General features: G+C 39.9%; 1 protein-coding gene across 2 annotated transcripts in view; it reads right to left on the reverse strand.

Annotated features, from left to right (window-relative positions):
- Positions 1-15,156, reverse strand: part of LOC133650064 (nuclear pore complex protein Nup153-like) — a 61,581-nt gene that overhangs the window by 20,697 nt on the left and 25,728 nt on the right. For both annotated transcript variants that reach the window (XM_062046861.1, XM_062046860.1), the window contains exons 6-8: positions 10,994-11,110; positions 9,674-9,712; positions 6,417-6,470 (exon numbers count right to left, since the gene is read on the reverse strand). In XM_062046861.1, coding sequence (XP_061902845.1) covers positions 6,417-6,470; positions 9,674-9,712; positions 10,994-11,110 — 210 coding nt within the window. The remainder of the gene's footprint in view (positions 1-6,416; positions 6,471-9,673; positions 9,713-10,993; positions 11,111-15,156) is intronic.

Raw genomic sequence — 15,156 nt, forward strand, 5'->3', positions numbered from 1 at the left:
GCTGGGCCGCAAGAAAAGATTTCTTAAAAAAAATCTAACACGCACTTTTTAATGAATTCACCTTCTTTGAATGGCTTTCCCACCCTAGCCGTGGAGTTTACAGTCACGGTAGCACAATTAGCCCCGAACGGGCTAACATCACCACTAACGTGTTACACGTCTGATTCGCCCAGCGACTCTCTGTCGGAGTATCAGCGCTGGGGTCCAGTGCACCACACTTTTGTATTGTCGCTCGCTCCTTCGGCGGAGTGCTCGTCTTCCCCGCCCGGACTGTTTACAACGGGGGCGGGAGCGAGCAGGCGGGCGAGCGAGGGAGGCAGAGAGGGAGGGAGGAAGAGCGTGTGCGGGTGTCGTGGAAAAGCGGCAAAATGCATACCCTCCGAATTCGGGAGATGGGGGTGGGATGGGGTGGGGGGGGTGGGGGGGTAGAGGTGTGTGTGTGGGGGTTAAGGTGGGCGGGGTTGGGTTTAGCGGGGGTGTTTTTGTAGCCCGGAAGAGTTAGGGCTGCAAAGGATTCTGGGTATTTGTTCTGTTGTGTTTAGGTGCGGATCTTCTCCCGAAATGTGTTTGTCATTCTTGTTTGGTGTGGGTTCACAGTGTGGCGCATATTAGTAACATTGTTAAAAAATAAATAAAATAAAATATGACCACCCTCAGTGTGACATGTGTGGCTGTTCCTCAAGTATGTCTTGCAATTACTTGCATGTGTCTGCAGAAGCCTCATACAACATGTGTCTGGGCCGGCACGCTGTTAGTATGGAGATAAAGATGATGCCGTGACAGTTTCTAGAAGACACTTAAGGCCACACCGTGATTGGTAGATTCCTTCAGCTCCGCACACAACGTTGTCAAGCGCCATTCATTTAAGTGCCATTCATTTAAAACCCGCGGGCCGCACTAACATTAAACTTTCATATTAAGGTGGGGGCCGAAAAATAACGTCTCGCGGGCCGCAATTGGCCCGCGGGCCGCGTGTTTGAGACCCCTGTTCTATAGGCTGTTCAGATTTACTTTACAAAAGAGAAGTGTAGGATACTTCTCTTGTTGCCTTATTTGTATTTGACCACTACTGTTTTCTGTTTATTTGTTACTGACTGTGGCAGGACACCTCTGCCTCTGTTTCACTTTATGTTGCTGGTAAATAATATGGTTGTAGTAGTAGGCTAAAGTTAAATTATTTAGTATGCACTAATTAAAGGGGCAGAGCTTTAAGAGACATTTTAGCTTTTATATTTTATAAGATATATTTTTTGCAAGAACCACAATTAATAAATATATTTCAGTGAATAACTTATTGTTCAAATCTGTATATAAATATGTACATAAAGTGTTGTAATTATATTGTAAAATGTATGGATGGATGGACCTTTAAAACAAAACTGTTATTATTAGTTAGTAAGTATACATTTTTTGAGCCTTTTTAGAGAAAATCATATCATTGTAGTAAATTATGCAAATTACTCGATGATGTCATGGTGGCCGCGCCCATAGCCACGCCCCCGCCGCCACAGGTATCTTGGCAGTTTATGGGAAACACTGAAGGCGCATTAAAGGAGTCATATTATTATAATTTTTTCTAAATGTAAAAGACTTCCTTGTGGTCTACATCAGGGGTCCCCGACCTTTTTTTGCACCAGGGACCGGTTTAATGTAGGCATTATTTTCACGGACCGGCCTTCTACGTGTGGCAGATAGATATAGCAAATAAGTGCATGAAAAACCTCACCATAACGTTCAGTTAGTGGGAGCCCCTGGCCTTTTCCCTTTGTAAAACTCTTGTTTTTTGCCCATTTTTGCTAGGAGTACGCTTTGTTTTGACTTTAGTATCTGATGGGTTATAGGTGATAAATCACATTTAAGGACAAGAGCATGGATATACAGTATAAGAAAGCTAGAAATACTTGACATTAATTCCAATAGATTTTTAAAAGTGATGTATTCATATTTTGTGCAATATTTCATACATAAATACATTAATGTTAGGTTTTTTGGGACCAATTTTACATGTGCAAATACATCCGTTACTGCTAACTACTTATGTAATAGGACGATGTGCAATAATACCAGTACTTTAACTTACTAGGCCAAAGGAGATGGGTATTTATTTCCTTCAGCACAATTATTATATGCAACAATTTAGCACTTCTCCATCTGCCTTATGCACTAACTACTATGGTCACTTTGTTCCTGATCAACCTGTCACGGACTGCAGGTGGAAACAAGCTTTTGGCTACAATTTGGCACCTTTACATTTGATATGTTTATTAATGTGCACTATCCCATGTAACAAATGGCAACTTCCAATCAGGAGTTTTATAATACATCTATTTACAAGCTTATTAGTGTGTCTGGTGGGACTGGCCAAAGTTAAGTAGGAGAAAATGCGGGCGATTATAAATTATTGAATGTATCTGTGCGGCCTGGTAGCAAATGCGTCACGGGCCGGTACCGATCCCCGGACCGGTGGTTGGGGACCACTGGTCTACATAACATGTAATGGTAGTTCTTTGGTCAAAATGTTGCATAGATGATGTTTTACACATCATCTTCAAGCCGCTTTCTGACAGTCGCTTCCAGATGCGCCGTTTTGTGGGCGGTCTTATTTATGTGCCTCCACTTCGACAGCGTCTTCTCCCCGTCATCTTTGTTGTAGCGGTGTAGCGTGCAAGAAGCGTCGGTTGGATCTGTAACTAAGAGCACAGCCCAAAGCGTCTCTCCTCATTGAGCCAAATTGAACTCTGTCTCTGCATGATTCCTTGCTTCTTGTCTGTTTAATACAGGGGTCGGCAACCTTTACCACTCAAAGAGCCATTTTGGCAAGTTTCACAAATTAAAGAAAATAATGGGAGCCACAAAAAAAATTTTTACATTTTAAATGAAAAACACCGCATACAAAGCTTAAATTGCTTTGTGCTATGTTAACCAGGGGTCTCAGACACACGCACCGGCACGCACTTTAATATGTCAATTTGATATTAGGGCGGCCCGCGAGTTTTGAAAGAATGGATAGCGTCATGCTTGCCAATCCTCTCATTATTTCCGGGAGACTCCCGGATATCAGGACGTGATGGCACTGCTTTTGGCGCCCTCTACAGCCTGCTCCAACAGTGTACCTGCTCGACCGCATGTAGAATGCAGCTTCAGCTGGCGTACTAGCTCAGCAGCCACACAGCTTACACTGACGGTAGCCGTAAAAAAAAAAACTTTAACAGTGTTACGTTACAAATATGCGCCACACTTTGAACCCACACCAAAAAAGAATGACAAACACATTTCTGGAGAACATCTGCACTTTAAAGGCCTACTGAAATGAATTTTTTTTATTTAAACGGGGATAGCAGATCTATTCTATGTGTCATACTTGATCATTTCGCGATATTGCCATATTTTTGCTGAAAGGATTTAGTATAGAACAACGACGATAAAGATTGCAACTTTTGGTATCTGATAAAAAAAAGGCTTGCACCTACCGGAAGTAGCGTGACGTAGTCAGTTGAACATATACGCAAAGTTCCCTATTGTTTACAATGATGGCCGCATGAAGTGAGAGAGATTCGGACCGAGAAAGCGACAATTTCCCCATTAATTTGAGCGAGGATGAAAGATTTGTGGATGAGTAAAGTGCAAGTGAAGGACTAGTGGGGAGTTGAAGCTATTCAGATAGGGAAGATGCTGTGAGAGCCGAGGGTGACCTGATATTCAGCTGGGAATGACTACAACAGTAAATAAACACAAGACATATATATACTCTATTAGCCACAACACAACCAGGCTTATATTTAATATGCCACAAATTAATCCTGCATAAAAACACCTGCGTGTTTGTTATGCTAGCTCCTAGCTCCTCTGCTAGCTCCTAGCTCCATAGAACACGCCAATACAATTCAAACACCTGATCAACACACACAATCACTCAGCCCAAAAGACAGTTTACCTAACCCAAGGTTCATAAAGCTTATATATTTTTAAAAAGTTACGTACGTGACGCGCACATACGGTCAAGTTATCGAATGTTTAGCAGCCAAGGCTGCATACTCACGGTACCTGATATTCAGCTGGGAATGACTACAACAGTAAATAAACACAAGACATATATATACTCTATTAGCCACAACACAACCAGGCTTATATTTAATATGCCACAAATTAATCCTGCATAATAACACCTGCGTGTTTGTTATGCTAGCTCCTAGCTCCTCTGCTAGCTCCTAGCTCCATAGAACACGCCAATACAATTCAAACACCTGATCAACACACACAATCACTCAGCCCAAAAGACCGTTCACCTAACCCAAGGTTCATAAAGCTTATATATTTTTAAAAAGTTACGTACGTGACGCGCACGTAAGGTACGGTACGTGTTATGCTAGCTCCTAGCTCCTCTGCTAGCTCCTAGCTCCATAGAACACGCCAATACAATTCAAACACATGATCAACACACACAATCACTCAGCCCAAAAGACCGTTCACCTAACCCAAGGTTCATAAAGCTTATATATTTTAAAAAAGTTACGTACATACGCAAAAAAAAGCCAAAGCTGCATACTCACAGTAGCACGTCTGCGTCTTTGTCATCCAAATCAAAGTAATCCTGGTAAGAGTCTGTGTTGTCCCAGTTCTCTACAGGCGTCTGTGTATCCAAATCAAAAGTCCTCCTGGTTAGAGTCTCTGTTATCCGAGTTCTTCCATCTTGACTGCATCTTTCGGGAATGTAAACAAAGAAGCGCCGGCTGTGTACTGTTGTGGCTGACTACGTTCGAAAAATACGTCCATTTCGCACCGACAACTTTCTTCTTTGCTTGCTTGGCTTCCTTCTCCATAATGCAATGAACATGATTGAAACAGATTCACGAACACAGATGTCCAGAATACTGTGGAATTATGAAATGAAAACAGAGCTTTTTCGTATCGGCTTCAATGTGGAAGGCATACCCGTGTTCGCCGGGCTACGTCACGCGCATACGTCATCCGCAGAGGCGTTTCGAACCGGAAGTTTAGCGGCAAATTTTAAATGTCACTTTATAAGTTAACCCGGCCGTATTGGCATGTGTTATAATGTTAAGATTTCATCATTGATATATAAACTATCAGACTGCGTGGTCGGTAGTAGTGGGTTTCAGTAGGCCTTTAACACAACATAAACACAACACAACAAATACCCAGAATCCCATGCAGCACTAACTCTTCCGCTCAACCGACGCACGGAGGGGGCGGGGGGTTGATGTGTGGGGGGGTTTGGTGGTAGCGGGGGTGTATAATCTAGACCGGAAGAGTTAGGGCTGCATGGGATTCTGGGTATTGGTTGTGTTGTGTTTATGTTGTGTTACGGTGGGATGTTCTCCAGAAATGTGTTTTTCATTATTTTTTGCTGTGGCGCATATTTGTAACGTAACAGTGTTAAAGTTGTTTTATACGGCTACCGCCAATGTAAGCTGTGTGGCTGATGACTAAGTATGCTTTGCTGTCTCCTACGTGTGCAAGTAAAAGCTACATACAACATGTGGCCGGGCTGGCACGCTGTTTGTAAATGCTATAGAGGACAATTACTGCAGTGCATTCAGGGCACGCCCTTAATTTGGTAATCAGAGTGAAAATAGGATTATATTTGCCCTGGGAGTTAACTAGGAGAGGCACTGAGATCCAGAAGTCTCCTGGGAAAATTGGGGGGGTCGGCAAGTATGCAGCTGAGCCGCATCTGAGTGGTCTGGAGCCGCGGGTTGCCGACCCCTGGTTTAATAGATGTCATCAGTGTTTGAACCTGTTGTCCCATAACAAGAAGATAGAGAAAAAGGAGTGTATATCGACTACAAAGGCGGACGCGCACGATTTTTCAGGATGTCAAATACAGATCAGCAGGTACCAGGAGGTAAGAAAAGTTGCTTTTGCATAATATTGTGAAACAAAACGCCAGATAATATGTCTTACCTTATACACACGCCATAATAATACTCCTATGTTGAAGCACAGTACAATCCATCAATAGCTTACCAAAGTCCTACTAAAACATTTTGATAGATTTTTGAGCAACGTGTGTAATGTTCTATATTTTCAATGGAACATATCAAATGTTGGTGTTGTTTACTTGAGTCATATTGCAGTCTACACGTATCTCTTATGTGTGACTGCCATCATATTGCAGTCCACGGGTATCTCTTGTGTGACTGCCATCTACTGGTCACACTTATCATGTCACCATGTACCAAATAAAAAAGCTTTGAGGTCGGTAAGCAAAACCAGAATTAATCCGTACATTAAGCGCACCAGGTTATAAGGCGCACTGTTGAGTTTTGAGGGGGGGAAAAATGATTTTAAGTGCGCCTTATAGTCCAGAAAATACGGTACCTTGAAAGTAGAAAAGCACTATACAGGTATCACCCATTTACCACATAGATGTAAAACAAAACAGGTGTACTTACCCTTTTCCTTTTTGACTGCAAATGTGACACATCCAGACTGCCGCCATCCATGTTCTATAAAGACATTTTGAATTGGTCAAAATCATTCTTTATCACAAGACTAACATTGCATGAAGGAGGATGGTCACTTCACCATATTTACAATACATCAATATCTTTTTTAATTCGTGATTCGAGCCGATTTGAGTCTCAAAGACCACTTACGCACATCCATTCAAGACTTTGAGGATGTGCCATACTATCACCTTTAAGAGTGATATGAAGACGGTGTAGGATCAAATAAGATGTACATCTACCAACTAATTTCCATACATGTTGAATTTGAAGGTAATAAAGTCAGGGAAAAAGGAAATGGTTCCTAAAAATATCACTTTCATCATCGTGTGAAATACAATCAGACTGTGTGTGTCTGCAGTGATCACTTTGTAAAATGTTTGAAAATTGGGGGGGATTATTTCAATTTTTTTTTTTAGACATGTATCAAGACATGCATGTTAAAAAAATAAAAAAATAGTTTTTAAATTTTTTTTTTTTTTAGACATGTATCTCTTGCGCACGAGAAACTTTCTTTTACTTTTACGAGAAACTTTCTTTACGAGAAACTTTCTCGTGCGCACGAGATACATGTCTAAAAAAAAAAAAAAAAATGTATTTTTTTTGGGACATGTATCTCGTGCACAAAAGATACATGTCTTTTTTTTTTTTTTTGTCCTGTCCAGCTTCTCAGGCAAATCATATAGTTGATGTAGATGCCCATATCGGCTATTGGTATTGGTATCGTTCATTATCAATAGCGCTATTTCTAATAATGCTCATTGTCATTTCTATATTATTTATTTTTGCTAACTGCTTATTTGCTATTACTTTCACCATCATATTTGTAAATGTCGTATTTGCTGATTTTGCTCTATTGTAGTTGTTGTTGTTGTTGTATTTGTTGTTGTTGTTTTTGTCTCCCTGTGTAATCCCCCTCTTGTCCCCACAATTTCCCCCTCTATCTTCCTTTTTTTCTCTTTCTATCCCCTCCTGCACCAAATGATAATATAAATACATTTAATAAAGTCAAATACAAATAAGGCAACAAGAGAAGTAACTTACACTTCTCTTTTGTAAAGTAAATCTAAACAAGATACATGTCTAAAAAATTAAAAAAATATATATATTTTTAAATTGTCTAAAAAATTTTTTTAAAAATAATAAAAAAAATAGAAAAAAATATATTTCCCTTATGTCTCTTTAGGGGCTCCGTACATTACAAATAAGAATTGCGATTAATTAAAAAATACATTTTTTTTACACTCCTACTCAACAGTACCAATATTTTTGTACTTTTGTTTTTAATAACACAACGTTGCATTGAAAATTGCAACGTTACCTCGAGGCAGTTAGGCTGAGTCCACTCTCAGTGCTGCTGGAGTGGCCGCCAAGTGTGGAGTTAGGGATGTAACGATATGAAAGTTTAAATCACGGTCATTGTGACCACACTTAGCAATAATCGCAATATTGTTAAATGTGCTCCGAAAGTACTTAGACACACACTGAAATCCTCAGATTGTTTTAAAATAACTTAAACACTGTTAGAAAAGACACTATTTGCATGTTTCGTTATGCTTCACTGATAGTGTTTTAATCTTAGAATTGTATCTCTTTTAATGGCTAAACTTCAGTTTGAAATATTGGCATGTACTTTAGCACTTATTTGAATGAAAACTGCGTTGCAAAAAAAAAAACTAACACTTATTTCTAATGGGTGTTCTACACCTCGGTTGTCCTACTCTTTTCAGCGGTTCTTGAACACACCTTACAACCACCCCTCCAATCGATCATTCTGTGCTAAGAGAGCACATCTTGTAGGTTCAAGACGCTAATGTCTCTTGTTTTCATGTTAGCATTTAAGCCGGCGAGCTAGTCTGAGTTAATCAAAGAGCAGCTATCAGTCACAGTTTTTCCAATCCTTTTCATTTAGTTTTACTGTGGTTATCTTTAATACTGTTTATCGTTACGTCCCTAGTTAGTCTTCAACTGGACATGACGTCACGCGCAACCCTGGTACCCTAACATGGCGCCGTTGGATTTTACGTGAATCGGTGCTGCCAAAAAGGACCGGTACTATACTCCGTTTGAAAAGTACCAGTTCCCCAATTTGTATTATTATTATTTTTCTAAAAGGCATGACGGCGCGTCGTGACATTGCTGGTTTTACGAGCAGAGGAGCACGTTGGGCAGCGCACACACACAGAGTACTTACAAGCAGACACAGTGTGTAGACAGAAAAGGGAGAATGGAAGCATTTGTGTGTAAAAAGTGACGATAAAGGTGAAGTTATAACACTGAAACACCCTCAGGAAGAGGTGCTTTAAGACATGGCTACCTAGCTAGAGGCTAACGTCCATCCACAGTGTTTGAGCTACTTCTAAATCACTAATCCTGGCCTCCATGGCGACAAATAAAGTACGTTTCTTACAGGTATCATTATCACTGGAGGACGAGGAATAGCTAAACATGCTTCACTACACACCGTCACAATGTAAACAAATGCCATGGGTGGATCTACACCTGACATCCACTGTAATGACATCAAGTACTAGAGCATATCTAGTCGATACTACTATGATTACATCGAGTCACAAAATCTTTTTTCCTTTTTAAAAAAAAAAAAAGATTTCATATTATGTTTATAAAGTCAGTAAATACGTCACATGAGGACTTTGAATATGACCAATGTATGATCCTGTAACTACTTGGTATCGCATCGATACCTAAATGTGTGGTATCATCCAACACTAATGTAAAGTATCAAAGAAGAGAAGAATAAGTGATTATTACATTTTAACAGAAGTGTAGATAGAACATGTTAAAACAGAAAATAAGCACATATTAAGTAGATTAATAATCCACTTTATACAGTTTGTCCTTCATAATGTGTACAAAATAGGTGTATAAATGACACTGTTACTATGTTACTGCATACGTCAGCAGACTAATTAGGAGTCTTTGTTTGTTTACTTACTACTAAAAGACAAGTTGTCTAGTATGTTCACTATTTTAGTGAAGGACTAAATGACAATAATAAACATATGTTTCATGCACACTAACATTTTTTGTTACAATAAAGTCAATAATGACATTTTTTGTGGTCCCCTTTATTTTGAAAAGTATCGAAATACATTTTAATACCGGTAGCAAAATATTGGTATGGGGACAACACTAGGTGAGAGCGAGCGCCAACATTGCATGAGTGGACTTTTCAAACTTACTGCTGAGAGAGGTGATGCTGCTGGGATCCTCCTGACGTCCTGGGGACAAAACATCCAAATGATGAGGGATCTCACACTCATATATATATATATATATATATGAATATATATATATATATATCTATGTGTGGGAAAAAATCACAAGACTATTTCATCTCTACAGGCCTGTTTCATGAGGGTTTCCTCAATCATCAGGAGATTTCTGATGATTGAGGAAACCCTCATGAAACAGGCCTGTAGAGATGAAATAGTCTTGTGACTTTTTTCCCACACATACATATTACGCTCTACCACGGTATCGAGCACTATTTTTTTTGGATAATCCAATTAAGACATATATATATATATATACTGTATATATATATATATACTGTATATATATATATATATATATATATATATATATATGAGTGTGAGATGTGTGTGTGTGTATGTATGTATTTTTATATATATATATATATATATATATATATATATATATATATATATATATATATATATATATATATATATATATATATATATATATATATGTGTGTGTGTGTGGGAAAAAATCCCAAGACTATTTCATCTCTACAGGCCTGTTTCATGAGGGTTTCCTCAATCATCAGGAGATCTCCTGATGATTGAGAGATGAAATAGTCTTGTGATTTTTTTCCCACACATACATATTACGCTCTACCACGGTATCGAGCACTATTTTTTTTGGATAATCCAATTAAGACATATATATATATATATATACACTGTATATATATATACTGTATATATATATATATACTGTATATATATATATATACTGTATATATATATATATGAGTGTGAGATGTGTATATATATATATACATATATATATACATACATATATATATATATATATATATATATATATATATATATATATATATATATATATATATATATATATATATATATATATATATATATATGTGTGTGTGTGTGGGAAAAAATCACAAGACTATTTCATCTCTACAGGCCTGTTTCATGAGGGTTTCCTCAATCATCAGGAGATCTCCTGATGATTGAGGAAACACATATTACGCTCTACCACGGTATCGAGCACCATTTTTTTTGGATAATCGAATTAAGACATATATATATATATATATATATATATATATATATATATATATATATAATATATATATATATATATATATATATATATATATATAATATATATATATATATACACACACATCTCACACTCATATATATACACATCTCACACTCATGCTACTATATATAACACACATCTCACACTCATACTACTATATATATATATATAACACAACTTACTGCCAGAGGACTTGACATGCGCTCCAAAGACTGCAGGATGCGCCTGGCGGTGGCGCTGGTCACCCCACAAGGCTGCGCGCCAGCAGGCTTGGCTTTGATTTGCCTCCTCACGGGGACCTAAAGAGCACAGCAGTTGGTTAAAGAGTTAGGCAGCTGCACAGAAGAGTATATTGGTAAACAAAATGAAGTCTGGCAGATTCCCAGTGAGGAACAGCAGCATGACATGGCGACAAAGGGCTGGGGCCATAAAACAATATCAATATATAAAAACGTATGTGTATGTGTTTTTTTTGGTGGCAAGAAACGGTAATGAATGAAGCACGCTGAGCCTGCAAGACAGGAAGTGGTGTGTGAGCAATGGGAGGAACACACTAAACAGCCAATGGTGTAACAGTATCAAACAGCACGTGTGGTTGCGTCATCTCGATGTTGCTTTATGCAGGGAGTGAGAAGAGAAACTAATGATGAGTGCTGCAGAGAGCAAAGAAATTGGGGCAGTTTTTAAAAAATGTTTTCAAACGCACTGTAGTCATCTTTTCTTTTCAACCCACGTCCGTTCCCAACGGAAACAACAACAGGTAGGAACTGAAGTTCAGGACTGTCACACTAGAATAAATATCAGAATGTAACAAATGTGCTACTATTTTAAAACAATAATTTGGTCTTATATTATTTAGATAATAATTGCTAAATAACATATACTTAGTTCCATACTTAAATAAGAATTAGATGTTACAGAGGTCACGTCACTTCCTGGCAGTAATTCTTCTCCTCAGGTTTCTATGTTTACATGTTCACACTTATTGTGTTGGGAAGACCAACAAGATCCAGACGAGGAGTTCAGGGTCTCTCGCAACCAAAGAAGCTTTGCTCAATCGTGACTCCAAGGACTCTAAAGTGGCATCGTGCTGCCAACTGGCAGGAAGTGGAGGGCTCAGGAAAGCCTGGGGAGGTAGCAGAGTCCCTGGTGGGCACGGTGGAAACCTTCCTCCAACCTCGCTTGGAGAAGGCACGTGGGTAAGGACAAACGCCAGCTAGTCCTGAAGGGAGGCTGCACTGGAGAGGAAGGTGACCTGGTCTGAGATCAGGCTGGCAGAACCCCAGCGCATTAAGTTCATGGTTCAGGCTGTCTACGTCGTCTTACCCAGCCAGCCAATCTCCATCTCTGGGGCATGAATGACTCTCCAGTCTGTGTGCTGGGCTCCAGGAAAGGCTCGCTGGAGCACATCCTCAGCAGCTGCTCCAAAGCTACCGCTGGCGGCACAACCAGCTGCTGAAGCCGTGGCCAAAAACAACAGCAGCAAGCAACATCTTGGCAAGAGGACAATGACCTTTGTTAGGGCCCAAACCAGCAGCTGGGCTCCTCACCTCAGCATTGGACTGGGATTCACGAGTGGACTTGGGCGAGCAGCTCAAGGTTCAAAACTCAGACGTCACAACAACTCGGTTGAGGCCAGACACCTTGCTTACGTCAGTATCTTCACGGCAGGTGCTACTGATAGGGCCGACGGTACCAGGTACTGGTCCAGCAATGGCGAAGAGGAGGCTGGAAGGCACGCTGTGAGCCCAGTGAAGTGGGGTGTAACGGCTTTGTTGGCCGCTCACTGTGCAAGGTGTTCACGCTGCTGGGAAAAGGAAGGCCATCAAGGCCACCATGGAGGCAGCAGAGAGAGCCTCTCCATGGGTTTAGATCAGGAGGAGCGATCTGTGGGCCAATGCTCCTGGGACACAAGCTGGGGGTCACCTGAGGGAGGGGGTATGACATTGAAAGACCCGGAACCCCCGATGATCTCAGGCATATCACTGAGCAATCAATCAATCAATTATATAGCCCTAAATCACGAGTGTCACAAAGGGCTGCACAAGCCACAACGACATCCTCGGCTCAGATCCCACATCAGGGCAAGGAAAAACTCAACCCAATGGGACAATGAGAAACCTTGGAGGGGACCGCAGATGTGGGGACCCCCCCCCCTGGGCGACCGGTGCAATGGACGTCGAGTGGATCTAGCATAATATTGTGAGAGTCCAGTCCATAGTGGATCTAACATAATAGTGTGAGTCCAGTCCATAGTGGATCTAACATAATAGTGAGAGTCCAGTCCATAGTGGATCTAACATAATAGTGTGAGAGTCCAGTCCATAGTGGATCTAACATAATAGTGTGAGTCCAGTCCATAGTGGATCTAACATAATAGTGTGAGTCCAGTCCATAGTGGATCTAACATAATAGTGAGAGTCCAGTCCATAGTGGATCTAACATAATAGTGTGAGAGTCCAGTCCATAGTGGATCTAACATAATAGTGTGAGTCCAGTCCATAGTGGGTCTAACATAATAGTGTGAGTCCAGTCCATATTGGGTCTAACATAATAGTGTGAGAGTCCAGTCCATAGTGGATCTAACATAATAGTGAGAGTCCAGTCCATAGTGGATCTAACATAATAGTGTGAGAGTCCAGTCCATAGTGGATCTAACATAATAGTGTGAGTCCAGTCCATAGTGGATCTAACATAATAGTGAGAGTCCAGTCCATAGTGGATATAACATAATAGTGTGAGTCCAGTTCATAGTGGATCTAACATAATAGTGTGAGAGTCCAGTCCATAGTGGATCTAACATAATAGTGTGAGTCCAGTTCATAGTGGATCTAACATAATAGTGTGAGAGTCCAGTCCAAAGTGGATCTAACATAATAGTGAGAGTCCAGTCCATAGTGGATCTAACATAATAGTGTGAGAGTCCAGTCCATAGTGGATCTAACATAATAGTGAGAGTCCAGTCCATAGTGGATCTAACATAATAGTGTGAGTCCAGTTCATAGTGGATCTAACATAATAGTGTGAGAGTCCAGTCCAAAGTGGATCTAACATAATAGTGTGAGAGTCCTGTCCATAGTGGATCTAACATAATAGTGTGAGTCCAGTTCATAGTGGATCTAACATAATAGTGTGAGAGTCCAGTCCATAGTGGATCTAACATAATAGTGAGAGTCCAGTCCAAAGTGGATCTAACATAATAGTGTGAGAGTCCAGTCCATAGTGGATCTAACATAATAGTGTGAGTCCAGTCCATAGTGGATCTAACATAATAGATAATAACTGATGATGTGCATCCTAGGATGTATCTTACAATCGTTGTTACACTTTTTTATTATTATTATTATTATTATCATGGGGACGGCGTGGCGAAGTTGGGAGAGTGGCCGTGCCAGCAATCTGAGGGTTACTGGTTCAATCCCCACCTTCTACCATCCTAGTGACGTCCGTTGTGTCCTTGAGCAAGACACTTCACCCTTGCTCCTGATGGGCCTGGTTAGCGCCGTGCATGGCAGCTCCCGTCATCAGTGTGTGAATGTGTGTGTGTGAATGGGTGAATGTGGAAATAGTGTCAAAGCGTTTTGAGTTCCTTAAAAAAAGGTAGAAAAGCGCTATATAAGTACAACCCATTTACCATTTATGAAGCATTTATTACAAATTCCTTCATTTTGAAGCTTAATTGAAAGGTTATTGTTCAGTGTTTATTGTGATTTTAGAATTGTATTTACATTGAGTTTTGTGTTGACATTTCTTTCATGCCTGTTTAGCTGAGGGATTGTAATCAGAGGAAGTTACATTTCAAATGAAAATATTAACATTTCATACTTTTTTCTTCTGGTCAATATTTTCCATAGGCCATAAAAAAAATATCAATAGTTGTCAATATCGATCAATATAAAAAAAAAACTTGCATTGTGATACAGTCCAGCCCTATGACAACACTTTAAAAAATGCTCGTTTTGCAGCAGTATACAACAGCACCATGTTTTTAACCACACCTTCTGTGTTTACACTGACCTGGCTTGTTCACCGAACGCAAAGTGAGTGTGGACTGTCGGGTGATTGTGTTTGTTGTCGTCGCGCACATTCAGCAAAGTGACTTCTTAGTGTTGATGGTCTCATCTTGCTCCAAAGGTTTGAACTGAAATATTTAAGGGGTTTCTCTTCAGATGCCAAGATACCGTTGGTGGTTCGTCGTGGTCACGTGGCGTCAGAGTAATTTGCTTATTTGTTTCTTTGAAAAGACTCAAAACTTGTAAACATACATTTAAAAACAAATCTGTTAATTAGTATTAACAGATTTTAATGAGTTTTTTTTTTAAGTAAAAACAACTAGCAACCAATC

Source organism: Entelurus aequoreus, linkage group LG05, assembly GCF_033978785.1.
Source record: "Entelurus aequoreus isolate RoL-2023_Sb linkage group LG05, RoL_Eaeq_v1.1, whole genome shotgun sequence".
NCBI lineage: Eukaryota > Metazoa > Chordata > Actinopteri > Syngnathiformes > Syngnathidae > Entelurus > Entelurus aequoreus.